Source organism: Gymnodraco acuticeps, unplaced genomic scaffold (assembly GCF_902827175.1).
Source record: "Gymnodraco acuticeps unplaced genomic scaffold, fGymAcu1.1, whole genome shotgun sequence".
NCBI lineage: Eukaryota > Metazoa > Chordata > Actinopteri > Perciformes > Bathydraconidae > Gymnodraco > Gymnodraco acuticeps.
In genome coordinates, this window is record NW_022992185.1 from 485781 (window position 1) to 506193 (window position 20413).

Here is a 20413-nt window from a genome sequence, read left to right on the forward strand (position 1 = left end):
TCCCCCTCCTCACAGGTCGGAGGAAGAAGTCGCGTCTCATCTCCTCTGTCCTGTGCGCGCGCTGTCCTGCTAGTGGCGCGCACGGCTGCCTTGCGCCATTCTCAGCGCCTGTTTGTGCACTATAGAGAGCGCTCGATCGGGCAGCCTCTGTCTGCACAACGGCTGTCACACTGGCTGTGTGAAGCTGTGTCACAGGCCTATGTCTCCTCTGGGGTGGAGCCCCCGGAGAACATCAATACGCACTCCACCAGAGGAATGTCCTCCTCCACGGCTTTGCACGGAGGAATGTCAGTGGAAGACATTTGCACTGCTGCATCTTGGTCTTCCCCCTGTTCATTTACTCAATTGTATTTGAGGGATGTCTCCCATTCCTCTCTGACAGAGTGAGTGACGTCAGGGATCCAGCTGTGCGCCTCTCTCCTGCCTCTCGGCACGCGGAGAGCGGCCCTTTTTCCCTCTTATGAGAGGGATGTTTCCTTTTTTCCTCTGACACACTTTGTACGGAGTGTCTTGTCGGTGACGTCAGGGATCCAGCTGTGCGCCTCTCTCCTGCCTCTCGGCACGCGGAGAGCGGCCCTTTTCCCTCTTATGAGAGGGATGTTTCCTTTTTTTCCTCTGACACACTTTGTACGGACTGTCTTGTCAGAGTGGGTGACGTCAGGGATCCAGCTGTGCGCTCTCCTGCCTGTCTGCACGCAGAGAGCTGCTGTTCCCCCTCTTTTTGTCACTGGGCAAAGTATGACCTTCGTCTCTACTTTTTCACAGCGGCAGGTATGTATTGTTCCCAGCCTTCGTCCCCTCATGGAAAATATTCATGTTATGCTATATTCCAGGGACGGCGATGCGCCATTACGCATGGCGCAATAGGCATGGGTTGTTATTGAGCAGGTGTGTCTGTGCTTCTAGCACAGACACACCGGGCGGACCCAGTGGGGCGCAGACTACATCATGCTTCGTCCTTAACCCAATAGCGATAGCCTTAGAGGGCGAAGCCATATACGAAATAGAACTGAAGTTACCTACTGTAACTCCAGCTTCTATGAGTATTGGCGAAGCCCTCTAAGTGCGGGTGCGCAGGGGGATTACCCAATAGCAATAGCCTTAGAGGGCTTCGCCAATACTCATAGAAGCTGGAGTCATGGCCGTATCCACCATTGAGGTCACCGAGGTCCGGACCTCCGTAATATTCTTCGAGCTGTGTAACAAAACTTGTGAAATAATTGCACTAAACGGGATTCGTTGTAGTACTTCCATTTACTGACGATGACATAACTACATAGCCTCGATTAAAGCAAACAGAAGAAGACGACATGTATCAACCGGTATCAACAAACCACCGCAGCCCGGACTTGAACCGGAGCAGCGAAGGAGTGATGAGGTATCTAGAGATCTGAGTCAAGCACTGCGGTCAAGCCAGCCTCCACTCGGGAAAACCTAGTCAAGCCAGCCCGCACGTGATATTGCGGTGCGCGAATATCCTATGCATTACGGTAGAGTCCTGAAAACACTGCCTTCAAAATAAAAGTACTTACTCGGTCAATAACATATACACCAAAATAACATACCAAACATATTCAATTAAGAAATATGTACTATATAATGTGATCAATAATTATTTAAAACAAACTACGTATAACTACCACATTATAAATGAGTGAATGTAAAACTTAAGGAGTTTCAAAATAAAAGACCTTTGAAATATCTATTGTATGAGCTATCATCCCTCTGTTTTTAGATGAGAATAAAACAAAAACTGTCAAGTATCAAATACTCATCTCACTCCAGGGTGATAGCAGGACATCCCATCTAGTCACTCAGAAAAAAATCAGGACATTCTGATGTAGAGTTTCAAAATACAGTTGTACTTAAGTATTGTGTATGAAAGAAACATATATTTGTTGCAAGTTTATTTAAGAATAGGAAGTGAACATATCATATCAGTGCCCCTAAAAATATATCTAATTGTATAGGACATAAGGCGTGTGAGTGGCTTAGGAAAAACAGTCTATGCTTGGCATCCATTATTATTAATTGTATGTTAGTTTCAGCTCATTGAAGATAGTGCATTCTAGGAACTAGAGGGACCCCACACCCACTTTTTTCAGGAATTCAAAGGCTTTATTTTCATGTGTACAAAATTACACAAAGAAAAACATTTCTAAAGCAATAACCCTCTACAACTCTTCATCCCTGGCAGAGCAGATAACTCCCAGCACCATACTTTGTTTGATCCGTCTGCTACATTGTACTTACATCGTGCATCGTGCATCGTTCATCTCTACATCAGATTGTCCTGATTTTTTCTGAGTGACTACATGGGGTGTCCTGCTACCAGCCTGGAGTGAGATGAGTCTTTGATACTGGACAGTTTTTGTTTTATTCTCATCTAAACACAGAGGGGTGATAGCTCATATATGAGAGTTCAAAGGTATTTTATTTTGAAACTCTACATCAGAATGTCCTGATTTTTTCTGAGTGACTAGATGGGGTGTCCTGATATCACCATGGAGTGAGATGAGTCTTTGATACTGGACAGTTTTTGTTTTATTCTCATCTTAACACAGAGGGATGATAGCTTATATACGAGACTTCAAAGATCTTTTATTTTGAAACTGTACATCAGAATGTCCTGATTTTTTCTGAGTGACTAGATGGGTGTCCTGCTATCACCATGGAGAGAGATGAGTCTTTGATACTGGACAGTTTTTGTTTTATTATCATCTAAACACAGAGGGATGATAGCTCATATATGAGAGTTCAAAGGTATTTTATTTTCAAACTCTACATCAGAATGTCCTGATTTTTTCTGAGTGACTAGATGGGGTGTCCTGATATCCTGGAGTGATATGAGTCTTTGATACTGGACAGTTTTTGTTTTATTCTCATCTAAAAACAGAGGGATGATAGCTCATACAATAGATATTTCAAAGGTCTTTTATTTTGAAACTCCTTAAGTTTTACATTCACTCATTTATAATGTGGTAGTTACACGTAGTTTGTTTTAAATAATTATTGATCACATTATATAGTACATATTTCTTAATTTAATATGTTTGGTATTGTTATGTTGGTGTATATGTTATTGACCAAGTAAGTGCTTTTATTTTGAAGGCAGTGTTTCCAGGACTCTACCGTAATGCATAGGATATTCGCGCACCGCAATATCACGTGCGGGCTGGCTTGACTCGGTTTTCCCGAGTGGAGGCTGGCTTGACCGCAGTAGTCCAGCGGGCTGCTTGTGTTTCTGTTCATCAGGACATCATATGACCAGCAGATCCTGTGTGAATGCTCTACGTTAGTCAGTGGACGTCCGACAACATGCACACTAACTTATATTGCAGCTATAGGCTATACTTTGGTTTACATTGCGTGAATAAACTAGCTAGAGAGCTACAGTTAATTACATTCATCCAATGTCAGAAGGATTACCTTTTAACAAACGTTGTAATGCTTTTCTTTCATTTCAATTTGAGTAAAACATTGAAGATATAACATTGTATTGTTTTCTTTTTACACTGACTCAGATATAATGAAAAGACTACGTCAGTCGAAGCTCAGCTTTGGTAAGAGAGAGACAGGACAGGCAGAGAGAAAGAGAGAGAGACAAAGTGATGGAAGTCAGGGAGGAACTGCAGGCAGGGGCGGACTGGCCATCAGTAGAATCTGGAGAACCACAGAACGGCCGGTCGTCAAGGGCCGTTGTCGGCCGGCCGGCCCTTTAAAGAAAATTGTTTAACGTCATAATTTAAGTTGCACTGACGGCCGACAGAGGGCGACAGCGGCCGCTAATGCAGTTGTGTGGTCCTTATCTGTCAAATAATAACACACGAAGAAGAAAAAAGACCGGCCACAGGAAGAGAAGTGATTAGACGCCACGGCAGACAGGGAGAATAGAAAAACATGGATAAAAATCAAAGAAAACTAAAAGAAAAAGGTGGGGCCGAAGAAGGCAAGAGAGAAAAAGGTGACGTCACTCGCAGGTGAAGCATATAAATGTCGCAAATGACAGGACCTTTTTGGCAGCAGCGCTGCTACAAGCACTATCAGCAGCAGCTTTGAACAAGTGCAAGATGATGAAGAGAATGATGAGGGCGCGAGTTCAGATATACAGCCAGCCTCCTGCGTTCATGATAGGGACAGAGTTGAGCTGGTGGAAGAACCTGGCACATACAAGTGCAGGGCAAGAGCAAGCGGTGGGTGAGAATTGTCCCTTGAACTCAGTGGCGTTTTCTCCTGGAGAACAAGGGAAGCCAGGCTTCCCCTGTTTTTTTAGATTGTAGTTATAATTTTAATAAATAAATAAAAACACTTCGTTTAGTTTCGGTAATTATTCTGCCGGCCCGTCTCTCCCCCATTCTCTGAGTATTTTATAAAGAGTGAAACAGCGCCCCTTTAGATGTTATGGTGAAACAGTAGATTGCACTCTCTGTTGCGAGAGGAGGCAAGCTGAAATTGGCTTCCCTTGCCCCTTGGTGAATTTTTTTTTAGGGATTGACCAATCAGATGAGGCTCACGTCATGCCTCACAATCCAATCAAATTGCATCAACTTCAGTTTGTACTGTAACTGTCATCACTGCCTTTAAAAAGTAGCAAGCAACTGAAGCAAGGGCAATTATGGAGGGTGGAGATTTGGAGTATTTCATCAAAAATAATTTTACTAAACTTCCGCTACAGCAGCAACTAAAAATGAAATCTGATGACAGGCCAATGCCCAAACTGGAGCTGTGTACAGAGAGGAAAAAAGGAGTGAATCGGACGTAAAACTTAAATAATAACATTTTGACATTTCATGTGGCCGGACTGGGTCAGTTTCCAGGGCTGAAGTCCGCCCCTGACTGCAGGTACAGTCTACCGCGAAGTAATGGTGATAATATTATAAACCAGGGGAATTTAGCGATCACAACAAAAACAGCCAAGACACATATTGAGCCCAGAAAACTGAAGTTACCTACTGTAACTCCACGCTACCGCGTACAGTCTACGGTAAAGAATGTAGGCTTAATAACCCCATCTATATCAATAGTCTTCATTTACAATAGGCATAATTGTAACACAACATACATCTATTGCAGTTATGTTGTCATAATAACATACAATTGTATAAAACACAATTTGCTTACATATTTGTTCTCTTTTGAGAATCAAACAAAACAGATTTAAATAAAACAAAAAGAATGCAAACAAACAAGTGAAATGAACTAAATTGCTGAATTGCTTTTAATTCACTGGCAGGAGCGACAAGTGAGGAGGAGCAACAAGTTAAAAACGAGGGAGAGATTGACAAAGAGAAAGAGTAGAGGACAGAGAGAGTAATGAACAGGAAGAAGACAGAGAGACTCAAGAAGATGGAAGAGAGGGTGCAGGTTATGGAAAGGAGAGAGACATGGAAAATGAATGTTGACAATGTTTTGTGATCATTTTAGCCTCTTCTGCATGTCCAGATCATTAATAGTAACAATCAACTGATTCTTATGTATTACACTTTCAAAAATAATGTATGCTGACATTGTCAGCCCACTGACATGGTTTGAAATCAATATAATATCCAATGTGTGACCCCCCACAGGACTTAAAAAAGCACCTAAGTAGATCATGAAAATCCCAAAAAATCTCGGGGGGTATCCCCCAAACCCCCCTAACATGTTTGGACCTCGGTATTTAGGAAATCTTGGATACGGCCCTGGCTGGAGTTACAGTAGGTAACTTCAGTTTTCTGGGCTCAATATGTGTCTTGGCTGTTTTTGTTGTGATCGCTAAATTCCCCTTGTTTATAATATTATTACCATTACTTCAACAGGATACTGTAGTGCTTCAAAGTGTATTTTAGCATAGGAGTGCTTTTGTTTTGGAATCACTTATGCAAGTTTCGCCCGCCCCTCACTCCACTGATCATTAGACCATTTAGCAAGGTAAAAAGCAAAAACGCCTCTCAGACGCTCTTCCGTTTACTTGTTTAATAAAGAAAAACAAAATGGTCCGTAGATACACGGATATTTTCTAATAGTGAGTCTAAAATAAAAGTGTCTTTAAACTGCAAAATTCTACTGCCAGGGCTCAACCTTTAAAATAAATGACTGTTTTCAAAATAAACAGAAAAATAAAACACAAACCATAACGTTAAATATACAATATAGAACTGCTTTATTGAAGTCTCCATCCAAAAAAAATGACAGATCATTGTGTCCAAAGGGAAACAATTATCTGAGCAGGAGGGCAGGGGGAGCAAAACAAGGCAAGCCAGGGTCTTACAGTAAAACAGCAATAGGCCGTTCTATACAGCCTGTGACAAATTAAAGCCATAATTCAATACTTTCAGACTTTACAGTTATTCAGATATAAGAGCAAAAAGAGAGTTGATCTTCAGCTTGTGATGAGAGCCCAGCAAGTCATGTGAGTGAGAGATGTTTTCACATCATCGCCTCTGATTCAGTCCTGTGAGGTTCTTCAGCTGTAAAAATAAGACCCAAATCAGCCTAATTTCTATCAATACTTTCTATCAATATTCAAATGGATTTACAAATAATCATACCTTCTAAAAATGCATTGAATACAAAAATGTAATACTAATGACTGCCTGGTTCCAAATGAAGAGTTTAGACTAGACTGTGTGTACAGGTGGACGAGGGGAAGAATGACTGCTAATGTAACTACTTTAAAATAGTGAATGATAAACAAGACTTACGGTAACAGCAGCTCCCATGAGCCCCTGCACCACTGTTTCACCAGTCGCCTGCACCTAAAGAATACAGAGGAAAACACAACCATTTATTTCGAAATTGGGTAAAATTACATTTAAACACAGGTTAGACTCCCTGTTTCTCTTGCTTCATTTTGAACTCATTGTCCTGAATTTGTATGAATCAAATCATTTTTATCTTTCAGTTTTCTTTGGCAGAATTAAGACCAATATGAGATTTTCAATTAGTAAAGAAATCATGCCGGTGAACATGTCAGTGAATATTTCAACTAATCTGACAAATAGGGCAAAGCCAGGTCAAATGTCATTTGTAGTAAAATTAATATAAACAATGACATCCTCAAGGTACGCACAAAACGCTGTATATGTGTGGCCCTAAATGTGAACAGCAAATAGTGCCGTTCCCACAGTCTCGTTGCTTGTGGCACCGACAAGTGCAGCTAGTGATGACTCGTCTTATCATTCATACATTTCAAATTGTGCTTAGGAGAATTATTTTCACCAGATATTATGACCAGAGAGATTTAAATGTGCCGTACTATGAGAGATTGTTTTTGTCAACACACACAGAGCTGGGTATTTCTACTTAAAGTATCAAAAGGAGTCTTAAACAGCTCTTCTCAATGACCCTTCTGTAGCTCCTCAGTGTTATATAGGCTCTCTACCTGTTTGGCGGTGGTTGCCATGTTGACCACATCCTGAATGCGGTTGTCAAGGAAGTCCCAGGTGTCCTGGAAGTCAGGAGAGGAGTCCTGCAGCATCACCAGCTCGGTGGTGTTGTAGATGCCCGTCAGTGCCGCACGTTTGGTGTACCAGTTCATCTGCAGGAGAGAGGGGGGGGGGGGGGGGGGGTGTACTTTATTGATCCGATTTGGGATTTTTTTTCATTACAGCAGCATGTAAACAAGGCATTCTACTGTAAAGGGTATGGGATATAGATGAATACTCAATTCTGATTGGTCAATTTGGACATTTCAGAGGTTATTAATACTTGATAACACACCGCTGCTAAGCAAATAATGACTGTTGCTGAGGAGGATCACGGGAGAGAAGGAAAGAGGTTAAAAGACAGAGCGTTGGACGTCAGAGAAATCAACAGAAGAAGACAGACAGGAAGTAAACACTAACAGGAACACAGTAGGGGCTCTGGCATTGTTTAAGGCCTTGTTACAAACAGGACAACTGATATTATTCAGTCTGTCCATCAAACGTCAACAGGTCAATTTGCTGAGTTGAGAGTATTATTTATCACCTACTTAGTTTCAAATCATCACTTTTTTCGCTCTGGTTTATACAGCCTAATTTAAGCGGAGTATTGATTCAATGTTTGTATCTGCCAGATAATCAGTACCAAGTCATATCTGTGACATTAATGTAAACTGATACTAGAAAACAAACTAAAACTAGAGACAGGTGTAGTGGGGGGAGTCACCTGGGCGGTGGCAGGCCTGATATTGTGGGGGTGGTGGTGGAGGGGGGAGAGGAAAGTATGAGCAGACGAGGAGGGGATCGAGGGTGATGGGATCGACTCACGTCTGTGGATCGGTCTCCGGCGTAGTACCACATGTCGTCCACCAGGGTGGAGAGGTGCTTCAGGCTGTCAGGGATGTTGTGAGGGAGGAGCAGGATGCTCATCGCCTGAGGACATACACACAGTCCAGCATCAGTCCTGAAGGGTACACTAGGAAAGGTGTATTGTTTGACAGAGTCAGGGTTTTGTTGACTGAGCTGGCTCGAAAAAAATAAAAACTTTTAATCAGACATAGCAGGTACCACAAGGGTAGTTATTAAATGTCTTTAGTTCTAATCCAGAATTTCTTCCTCAGGCTCTGTGCACCTTCTAATGAAATGAGGCGGGTTAGTGCGTCATTTCACTCTTCTACCATGGGAAATGATCATATAATCAAGATTATAAAAAATACACGTTCTGCGGCTCTTAAACTCGATGCGGCAGATTTAAACGTTGTCCATAAGAACTGCATTTAGGTCTGACACTGTCCCATAATGAAGTATGCGTTAAATATCACTTGTTATTGGTTGAATCATAGTAAAATGAATGTCAAATGTATTGATTGAATGGTAACTGTGATATATACCCATAGACTAATACATGTTTTGCCATATAACTGCAATATACCAGCAGTGTAAAACAGAGATCAGCAAATCCAAAGAGGTGGAAGAAGTAGTCAAATATTTTACAAAGGTAAGCAGAAATAATACAGTGTACAAATACTCTGTTACAAGTAAAAGTCTTGCATTCAAAATGTTTCTTCAGTAAATGTACAAATGTGTCAGCATAAAAATATACTTAAAGTACCAACAGTAAAAGTACTTATTGTGCGTAATGACCCATTATAGAATCATATATATTAAATTACTGGATTATTATTGATGCATTAATGTATTCATCACAGCTGGTGTATAGGTGGAGCTTATTTAATTGCTTTATATACTGCTGCTTAACATGTTAACCGATAATTATGTAACATTGATTGTTTTACCCCAAAGTCGTACTTAAGTAAAGTACTTGAGTAAATGTACTTTAATACTTTATTCCACTACAAATGAGCAGATGACATTATGGTTTGAGGCAATAATACCTAATTCCGTATGCAAGTAAACATCATACTGGTGACTAATACCAACAACTATTTGTGTATGCAACAAGCACATTTTTAAGAGTCTTGTTGCAGAGCTAATGTGGGCAAATGGATGACACTAGAAAATCACAAAACTAAATTGGAGGGAAGTAATAAAGCCATACTATCGTACTATGTAGCTTACCTAAGAACCTAACCTTTCTGCTGCACTGAGACAAGGTTGCTGCAACAACAATAAGAAAAAAACACTAAGATGCACACAGTGTGATGACACCTGTAACTGTACAGCTTCTATCTGTGACATTAATTTAATGTTGGACCTCAGCATGTTGACATGTATTTAAAGTATCCCTCAGCCCAGACCCAGTATTTCATAGATTGATTATACTGAAAAGTGATGCTGCTATTAGAGATAGTTAATGAACAGTGTTTTCAATCTGAATTTCTGTACATAACCTAGAGGGCAGCAGGTAATGTCTGCAGAATACGCTTCCATTGTGATCTAGCCAGGTAAAAAGAGCCTTGGAAACTCTCAACATACCTCATTATAAACACATTAATCACGCTTTTAGGTACCACTCTGACCTCTGCTAGTAATGAGAATACAAACATGGAAGAAGACACAGAGGTTGTAACAGTGTACCTGTGGCCAGGTTTCAATGTAAGGGATGTACATCCTGAGTCTGGTCTCCACAGCATCTCTCAGACACTCAGCAGTCTTCTTAGGTCTGCAACACAGTTTCAAAGACAAAAGCTGAAATAAGTTTATTTACAGCTTATGAAAACATGTAGATGTACAAATCTGTGTGTTAACGTACTCGGCCTGGCCCAGCTGGATCTGGTTGTGTTGTTCAGCTAGGATATCTGTCAGCTGGGAGTTACACTGAGAGACGAAGTGCAGCACCAGGTCTCCAGCTCCGTTATAGAACATCCCAGTGGAAGCAGAGGACAGGCCCAGCATCTGGTACCAACACAACACACACATAATGCATCATACAGCAGGAAAATAACCATGTGTGTGTATAAAAACAAAAAGCAGGTCAAGAAGAGACACAACATTGACTACCAAAAGGGAGCCAATGCCAAACGTGGGCTCTGGCTGTTAGATTAGATTCTACTTTATTGTCATTGCACAGAGTACAGGTACTAGGACAACGAAATGTAGTTAGCATCTAACTAGAAGTGTTAAACAACTAGTGTAGTGTTATTTGCAGTATAATATAAATATACACATCTGACAGTATTGACACTACAAGGAGATATACACATTATAAACAGCAGTGTAGAAATTGAATTTACTATAGAGATAAAAAGGTCTATATAGATCAGGTATAAAAATAAACAGTATAATACAGCAAATATAAACAGAATACATATGAATATACTATAGACCAGGGGTGCCCAATCAGTCGATCACGATCGACCGGTCGATCGCGGGGAGATTCCCAGTCGATCGCGAGATGTGTCTAAAAATAGAACAACAATATTCTGTTTTATCGTTAATGTCCTATAACATAATCTTCCCGTGCCAGAATAATGCACTTGAACGCACCAAAGCTTTGTGATTGGCCGGCGTGACCCCATGTGTCGGGGCGTGGCTGGTGGGCAGTGGGCACTATTTCGCTGACGTTGTCCGTGTCAACGGGAGTGACAGTCCGCACACACACAAGACCGCAATTACGGCAGAAGCAAAAAAGCCCAAAATATATCATTTTCACTCCGAGTGGGAGGATGATTATTTTTGTATCTATTCCAATTCAAAGTCCATCTGTCTCATCTGCAGTGCGAGTGTGGCTTTATTGAAGAAGGGTCATTTAGGAGCGGCATTTCAAAACAGTGCACAAACGCTACGAGACGGAATTCCCTCCTAATTCTGCCCTACCCTCCCAAAAGGGGAGGGGCCTGAAAGGACAGCTAAATGCACAGCAGTCCATTTTCCCCAGGCCCAACAACAAGAGCAAGGCTGCTACCATAGCATCTTATCGTGTCAGTCACGTTCTTGAGAAACACATGAAGTCTTTCAAAGACGGCGAAGTTGTGAAAGAAGCTTTACTGGAGGCTGCCGGCGCGCTTTTTGGGGGACAGTAAAAATAACAGAAGCATTTCAACAGGTTTTTGATACGATAAAAACTCAAGTTGGATACCGTTATTAATCAGCTGTAAGTTTTAGTTTGTTTGAACTTATTCATTATAATTATTGTACAAAATGGTATAAGAATGCAAACTTAAATTGATTATAGTCTATTATCAATTCAGGTTAAGAAACTAGTGTTGCTTGCATCCTATTAAAAAGGCATTTATTTTTATAATCTACTAAAATGCAACAAAAAAGGGTTTGATTCTATTAATGTTGTCTTTTTTATTGCACTTTGGCAGCAGATTCCTGTGTAGCTTCAGATCTGAGTTGTCTTATTAGTAAGCCTAATTTATACTTTTGTAGCAACACTATTTTTATATAATGGCAAAGAAAGGGTTCAGAGTCTTTTCTTTTTTCCTGTGTCATATGTGGCAGCACTGTTCAATGTTTCTTGAAAACATTACCCACTGTAGTATGTGACCTGTGAATAAACTCCAACTCTGTATCAACAACACTGTTGTGTAACTTCAGTTAAATACTTGTATGTGTGTAGATTAGAAAGAAGTAAGATAAAGGATCTGCAGTATTTTATGAAGTATTAATCGTACAAAGGTCAGTTTTATACAAGTAGAAGTGTGTACCTGGTAGTAGGCTGTCAGTAATGGCTACGCCTCTCTATTTGGACTGGTAGATCTCGGCAGACTGGCAACTTTAAAAGTAGCTCTCGGTTCAAAAAAGGTTGGGCACCCCTGCTATAGACCGTTATTTCGATTTTAAAATAATAGGAATAAATATAAGTATGCTAAAGAAAATGTAGCCTTTGGACAGATGTATAAATAAGAGCTGAGGTCACTAATTACTCACTCATCAAAGTCAGTCATTGAATATGTAGGGAGGGGGCAGAGTGTGCGTGCGTGTGTGTGTGTGTGTGTGTGCATGCGTGTTAGCAGTGCAGCTGCTCCACTCACCTCAGCCCCAGCTGCGATGGCCTCCACTGTCCAGCCGTGCAGGGGGATGAACTCCAGGGCAGCGGTCAGGATGCGAGCCTGAAGCTGCTCCTCTGTCTCATACTCCTCGCCCTGCTCTCCACTCTGATCCTGGTAGCTGTCCACACACACAGAAAGAGGCACGTGTCAGTAGGAATGAAGAACAGAAGGGGAGGTTTTCTGAGGTCATGACTAGTAGATATTTGGATTTTTTGGGATTCTAAGATGCATGTGATGGGGGCAATTCTGCTTTGACCGAACAATATCAGGATAAGAAATTCATACACATCATATAACAATTATTTAGTGTGTTGATTGTCTCTTTTGATCTCTGTTTCACCAAACACAGAGCTCTGCAGAGATGGCATTCACTGACTTGTTGCTCTCACTAAACATAAGAGCTGCTCTGATTCAACCATCTGGGCTGAAAAACGAGATTGCTTAGGGCTTGGCGATATGGAGCGCGTATTTTTTAATTACTGTTTTGTGTCTTCGCCCTCATTCTAACAAAGGTTTTTTTCCCTATCAAATATTTGTATTCTATTAGCATTGCAGGCCAGTGATGTGTTGTATACCGTGTACTGTGGGTGTGCCTCAATATCTTTGATTGCCTTCTGATTGTTTGAAATACAAATGTATTTTTATATATTTATATTTTATATCGTATCGTATATTTTTTGCCCAGACTGCAAAGCTCTGGAATGAGAAAATGAATGAATACATCCAAATGCATGCACCAACATATTGTTTTAACCAACACAAACATTATAACCAGGGGCAGTGGCGGTTCTAGACCAATTTGACTGGGGGGGCCACTGGGGGGCCAGTTATTTTCTGAGGGGGGCACAATAAATGCAGGACGAAAAAGAGAACTAGACAGTATGTAATTGCGCATAAGAAAACAATGCAATACAGTTATTGGTATTTGTTTTAGTACACTTATTTATTTCAGATAGATCTTATAGTTATTACTGTTAGCTTCAGCTTAAGTTATAGTGCAATGTTTGCACTCACACCATATTTATATAAAAATAAAGGCAATGAACAGTTACATCTCTACTTTACATAAGGGTGTCTGCACAATCTCACATTACAGCAACAAAATCCTGCGGTTTTTGGCAAACCGAGTACCAGAAAATATACATTTAAAAAAAAAAAAAAAAGTCATTGTTAGGGGGGGCAGAGGTCAGTGTTAGGGGGGCACTAGCCCCCCCTAGAACCGCCCCTGACCAGGGGTGCACATAACTTTGTTGCCATGGTTCTCAAAAGAGCACCTGGAGATGTTGCTTGGTGCTCATCCTTAAAATGAAATAAACCGTAACTTTTGAGGGGGTCTTGACTTTATTTGCCAGACACACGACACTGAACACACATGCAGAGGTGAACACAGAACACACATGCAGAGGTGAACACAAGACAACATTAGCACGACCAGTAATCCTACAAGCTGTCATCACTACCCTCCTGACTGTTCTCCTCACTGTCTTCCTCTCTGTCAGACATGGTAGCTGATGATGTAGGCCTACTACTTCCTCTCTGGTTGAGTCTGCGAAGATGCTTGCATCCACAAGTCAACAGCTGGGTTTGGGTCGAAAGTCCAGTTTTAAAGGATATTTTTGGTTACGGTCCTATAGTATACATTGGAATGATTTCAAACCTGTTTATCCCAATAATTATAAAGGAGTGCCTTGAATATGTGTTTACATAAATTGTGACCAAACCGTTTGAACTTAGACTAAAGTGAACTATCTAAACACTCAGAGTCCTTACCTCACTGAGCTGTAGTATCAGCCTCTCAGTCTGACTGGAGAGGACTCTCCCTCCACATTATTGTAGAAACATCTTCTTCTTATATCCGCAGCTAGCACCAGATGCTAATAACAACAGCGCCGGTACCGGTGCACCCTCCTTCGCTCCCACGCTCACTCGCATTTTGGCTGTGAGCTGCGGGCGCCAGATAAGCCAACATCCCCCATTTTCATCACTTACAGCGCCCATCGTACAGGGCAAATGAAACGTGTAACCGGGGTGAAAAGGGTGTTACATTTACTTAATTATGAATATTGTTACATCAAGGCCGAAAATTAGGATGAGCCCCAACGGTCAAAAATGTTTGTTTTTTTCCTCCCAGAGCTGCCAGCGCAGCGCCTCCACAGATCTGGCGCCCTAAAAAAGATGTTTTAGTCTGATGCTTCGATTCATTTTAAACAGACCGTTCAACAAAAGGATAGGCCTACCCACAATTTAAATTAGGGATGCTCCGATCGCCAATTTCGAGGCCGATCGCCGGAATCAGTATCGGCCGATACCGATCGAGTGGGCGGGGCCTAAATGGAAGATTTAAACTTTAAATCTTCCATTTAAAGTGATGTTTAAAACTCAGTTAATGGGGCTCATTCACTGGAGCTTCCACAAACAACAATCAACTTAATTATTACATTAAAATGATGTACATTATTCAAGTTTACATTCACTTTGGAGAATAACACGGGAGAAATGAGCGGAAGCGCTCTCTTTTCCTCTCTCCCTCTCCCCCTCTCTCTCTCTCCTGACAGCCTGTCAGTATCTCATGCAGCTCACTGATCCAGTAATGAGTGACCCGACAGTGAAGAATAAATATATTTATAACTAGTTTAGCTTGTTCCAGAGGTAGATAGAATAGCTAAGTGTGTTAGGTCTAACTCTTGTGTGTTTCTTTCCGCTCACCGGTCCGGCGGGCGGAGCTGCAGGATTTCTGCTTCACACACGTTGCATTCCGCTATTTTACTGTCTTTTTCGGACACCTTAAAATAATGCCAGACCGGTGTGAAGCCATTTTGGCGAGCTTGTTTTGCCGCACACAGAGAAAAGTGTCATGTATTTTACGTCATGCGATCGGCTCTCGCGATCTGCATGTTTAGAGAGCACCGATCGATCGGTAGAGAGTGAGTATCGGCCGATCTCGATCGGTGACCGATCGATCGGTGACCGATCGATCGGAGCATCCCTAATTTAAATATTGGATTGTTCTTTCTTAGTAAGATCCCATTTGCATTACAATTGTGATCTTACCTTGACTTGAAGATGAAGTCCATGCTATCCTTCTGGACAACAATCTCTATTACTTTTTTGTAAAAGTCCTCCTTATCTTCCTGTAGTTTCAAAAGTCTAGTTTGTTGTTCGCGTCTACCGTCTCTGCGTAGAATAACAGTAGCAACAAGAACCTGTGGGCTCACTTGCGCCCCCTTCAGTGCGGCAGAGGTTATGGCTGCCTCCCCTGGTGCTTTTTTCATTGCCGTTGTATGATGAGACCAGCGAGCCTAAATATCATATATATGTGAAATAAGTTATTTAGAGACTATGGATAGCGAGGATAAATGTAATAAAGGGATCTACAAACATTACATTGGTGACATACAGTGAGATGGTGCAGGCATGCGCTTAGGACCCGCTTTCCAGCCAGTTTCTGTGGGGTGACGCATTCTGAGGTGAGACAGATCTCATCTGTGCCTCACCTCACTCCACAGTAACTGGCTTGAGCGCGCTCACAAAATAAGTGCCCGCGCTAAATTAGTGCCCGCGCTCCAGCCAGTGGGCTTACGAGAGGCAGAGCTCGTCCCTGCTACCCGTAGTTGTAGCGGAGCTCGGCAAATTTGCTGATTTTGACTATAAAAAGCGATTGGAATCAAACAGAAATCACATTTACAACACAGATCAGTGGAGACATTTTATTATTATTTAGTTTTTTTGTTGTTGTTTTTCCGTTACATTGGAGTGTGACCTCTCTCTCTCTCTCTCTCGACTGACCTGGTGTTCGGCCTGGAGGCCTCCTCAGCTGCTGAGTGTTCCTGGGGGGCTCCTGCTGCCTCCTGTTCAGCAGAGTGAGCCCGGTAGTGCTCATGGTAGGTGGTTGAGCTGGGTGAGGAGGAGGGGGGTTTGTCAGCTTTGGATTCATCCTGAAGCCTCAGTGCTGCTCGGTGGAAGCCTCGAGTCAGGCTGCTGCACGGGGGCTGTGCTGCTGGGGCAGACACCACTGCAAGGGGAAAATACTCATTAGCTTCTAAAGGCTTTGATAGGAGAAAATGTGACAGAAACTCAAAAGTAACATGTCAGATTTAATTTCAAACTCAAGATCAACAAAACACGAACATCTATGGCCAAACATGGGATGTTGTACTTTACTCACATATGACTCTTCCATGGTCTAAAATGCATTGAAACGTAACCAACATAATGCTACGTTGAACTAAACATAACATTAACTTCAGAACTGAAGTCATCACATGTGCTTTGGTTCATATGATATTCGTTTGATTAGATTTAGACTCATGTCTGGCTAATCCAGGAGTCCAATTGTTGGGACTTTAACGGAGTGATTGCTCAGAAAATCTCAAAATTCTAAAAGAAATGTTGTTATGCCTTTAACTGAATCTAGCCAGTGCCAAATGTTAAATATCTGCCTGTTTGATGGCGTTTTTCACAACAATCATGTTTATATTACCAACACTTTGAGTGTACTATGTGAAGGTGGCACTGGTCCAATTTTTCGAGAAGGTTTATATTCTTTGGATATAACCGAGCATTTACAGAAACAAAAAGGCACAAATCCCCATTGTCGTTGTGCCATTTGTGCAACGTCGTATTTGCATACACATCCTACTTACATAGGAGGTGGAATGCTAAATCTATACATGAAATTAGTTTTGTGGGGCAAGCAGCTGTCAAACATGCAGGTGCTTTGTGTTACAGACAGATACTTTATTTTATAATCAAAACTCAAAGAATTGTTATATTTACACAGCGGTGTAAAGTAACTAAGTACATTTACTCAAGTACTGTACTTAAGTACATTTTGAGGTACTTGTACTTTACTTCAGTATTTCAATTTTATACTACTTTGTACTTCTACCCCACTTCAATTCAGAGGTACATTGTGTACTTTTACTTCACTAAATGTATTTAATACCTTTAGTTACTTTACAGATGTGGATGAATGATGTGAAATATAATCAAGTGTTGAATCAGACTTTAGTTCCACCTGGAGTAAATCCACCAGCTACCCTGCAGTATACAAAGTCATTCAAACTACACTGAACAAAAATATAAATGCAACACTTTTGTTTTTGCTCCCATTTTTCATGAGATGAACTCAAAGATCTAAAACATTTTCTATATACACAAAATAACCATTTATCTCATATTGTTCACAAATCTGAAAAAATCTGTGATAGTGAGCACTTCGCCTTTGCCGAGATAATCCATCCCACCTCACAGGTGTGGCATATCAAGATGCTGATTAGACAGCATGATAATTGCACAGGTGTGCCTTAGGCTGGCCACAATAAAAGGCCACTCTAAAATGTTCAGTTTTATCACACAGCACAATGCCACAGATGTCGCAAGTTTTGAGGGAGCGTGCAATTGGCATGCTGACAGCAGGAATGTCCACCAGAGCTGTTGCCCGTGAATTGAATGTTCATTTCTCTACCATAAGCCGTCTCCAAAGGCGTTTCAGAGAATTTGGCAGCACACCCAACCGGCCTCACAACCGCAGACCACGTGTAACCACACCAGCCCAGGACCTCCACATCCAGCATGTTCACCTCCAAGATCGTCTGAGACCAGCCACTCGGACAGCTGCTGCAACAATCGCTTTGCATGACCAAAGAATTTCTGCTGTCAGAAACCGTCTCAGGGAAGCTCATCTGCATGCTCGTCGTCCTCATCGGGGTCTCGACCTGACTCCGGTTCGTCGTCGTAACCGACTTGAGTGGGCAAATGCTCACATTCGATGGCGTCTGGCACGTTGGAGAGGTGTTCTCTTCACGGATGAATCCCGGTTTTCACTGTTCAGGGCAGATGGCAGACAGCGTGTGTGGCGTCGTGTGGGTGAGCGGTTTTCTGATGTCAATGTTGTGAATCGAGTGGCCCATGGTGGTGGTGGGGTTATGGTATGGGCAGGCGTATGTTATGGACGACGAACACAGGTGCATTTTATTGATGGCATTGTGAATGCACAGAGATACCGTGACGAGATCCTGAGGCCCATTGTTGTGCCATTCATCCACGACCATCACCTCATGTTGCAGCATGATAATGCACGGCCCCATGTTGCAAGGATCTGTACACAATTCCTGGAGGCTGAAAACATCCCAGTTCTTGCATGGCCAGCATACTCACCGGACATGTCACCCATTGAGCATGTTTGGGATGCTCTGGATCGGCGTATACGACAGCGTGTTCCAGTTCCTGCCAATATCCAGCAACTTGGCACAGCCATTGAAGAGGAGTGGACCAACATTCCACAGACCACAATCAACAACCTGATCAACTCTATGTGAAGGAGATGTGTTGCACTGCGTGAGGCAAATGGTGGTCACACCAGATACTGACTGGTTTTCGGACCCCCCCAGACCCCCCCAATAAAGCAAAACTGCACGTTTCAGTGTGGCCTTTTATTGTGGCCAGCCTAAGGCACACCTGTGCAATAATCATGGATGGATTATCTCGGCAAAGGAGAAGTGCTCACTATCACAGATTTTTTCAGATTTGTGAACAATATTTGAGAGAAATGGTTATTTTGTGTTTATAGAAAATGTTTTAGATCTTTGAGTTCATCTCATGAAAAATGGGAGCAAAAACAAAAGTGTTGCATTTATATTTTTGTTCAGTGTAGCTGCACCTTTACCAGCTTTGAGAACACTTTAATGATCAATCATTATAAAACACATCATATAAATTATTCTGAAATGGACCAATCTGCACAATGACTACTTTTACTGTTGCTGCTGTAACTATATTTTGATGCTGATCATTTTGTAAAATTTTGAATGCAGGACTTTTATTTGCAACAGAGTATTTCTACACTCTGGTACTTCTACTTTCACTGAAGTACAAGATATGAATACTTCTTCCACCTCCGCATTTACAGAAATCCACCTATTCTATACAGTCCGAGATCAATTTGAAGGAGCAGATTCTGTATATCTTACTGCATTTACTTGGTCACTTTCAAAATTCTCTGCATCATTTATTGTACTGTATTATATATATTTCTGACCTGTATATAGTTAACTTCATATGCATTAATTGTATACTGGTCTTGCAACATAACCTGAACTAATTTATTCTAATCTATCCTACTCCGTTTCATTTTTGCACTATTTTTAGTTTTAGTTTTTTATTTGTCTTATGTCAATATGTTGCACTGTTGGAGGAGCTTGGGACTTAAGATGTTAATTTCCATAAATACACTGTAGCTACTGTGCATATACAATACAATCCTTGAATCTTGAATCTGTGAAAAGAGTCGGTATGAACGTCTCTGTAGTGAAAGAGTTAGGGTGAAGACTATTCACTGAAGAGGTGTGATCTGAGTCAGTAAAAAGACTAGTTATTTTGTATCTATTTCATGGCACACACTCCTAAATACCAACGCTACACTTGATGAACGTTCGAACATCTAAGCTATATTTAACTTCAGACACGTTAGGACACAGACCTTGACAGTTTGCATAATCTGACAGATACGCCCTCAGGTTGTTGTAACGTTAACGAGTTTTGAATGCGTGTTTAAATGTTGAGGTCTAATCAAAAGTAGCACCATGTCAACCAACAGTTATTCCCCGAATGAAATAGTATAAATCGCCACAGCCAACATAATGTTGTCCTTCACCACAGAGACAAATGACTTTGGCACGAAGGCGACATGTTAACACTGGCTCGTTTCCACTTCATGCAATAAGTCAGCAAAATAATGGAACTAGCTAAATGAATTATTTGCCAAGCAGTCCATAACATGAGAGGAAGCATGACAGTGGTCGTGTCTCACCGCTGCCCAATCCCCGGAGTGCCCTTCCAACACGCAGAGCTTTCAGCAGCGCCGCCATATTCCGCTGCGCTGAGAGGGTTGTTAATGTTTATTTTTAAATAACAACTGCGTCATCTTTGTGCGACTGTTGTGATATAAACACGAATCAAGCTGGCTGTCACTGTCACTACCCGATCCGTCCCCCTGCCCGATCGGTACTGCGCATGTGCGAGATGGTCCTCCATATGTCCGGACAACTCCGG

At 41.7% G+C, this 20413-nt stretch overlaps 1 protein-coding gene across 1 annotated transcript; it reads right to left on the reverse strand.

The window, feature by feature from the left end:
• Positions 1–6118: 6118 nt before the first annotated feature.
• On the reverse strand, positions 6119–20378 carry coq9 (coenzyme Q9 homolog (S. cerevisiae)). Its single transcript, XM_034205105.1, has 9 exons — positions 20172–20378; positions 16148–16373; positions 12344–12479; positions 10117–10259; positions 9942–10026; positions 8232–8336; positions 7364–7519; positions 6684–6737; positions 6119–6449 (listed from the first exon to the last, which is right to left on the reverse strand). The coding sequence occupies exons 1-9, from the start codon at positions 20227–20229 to the stop codon at positions 6414–6416; spliced, it is 999 nt and encodes a 332-aa protein (XP_034060996.1). The 5' UTR covers positions 20230–20378; the 3' UTR covers positions 6119–6413.
• Positions 20379–20413: the final 35 nt, after the last annotated feature.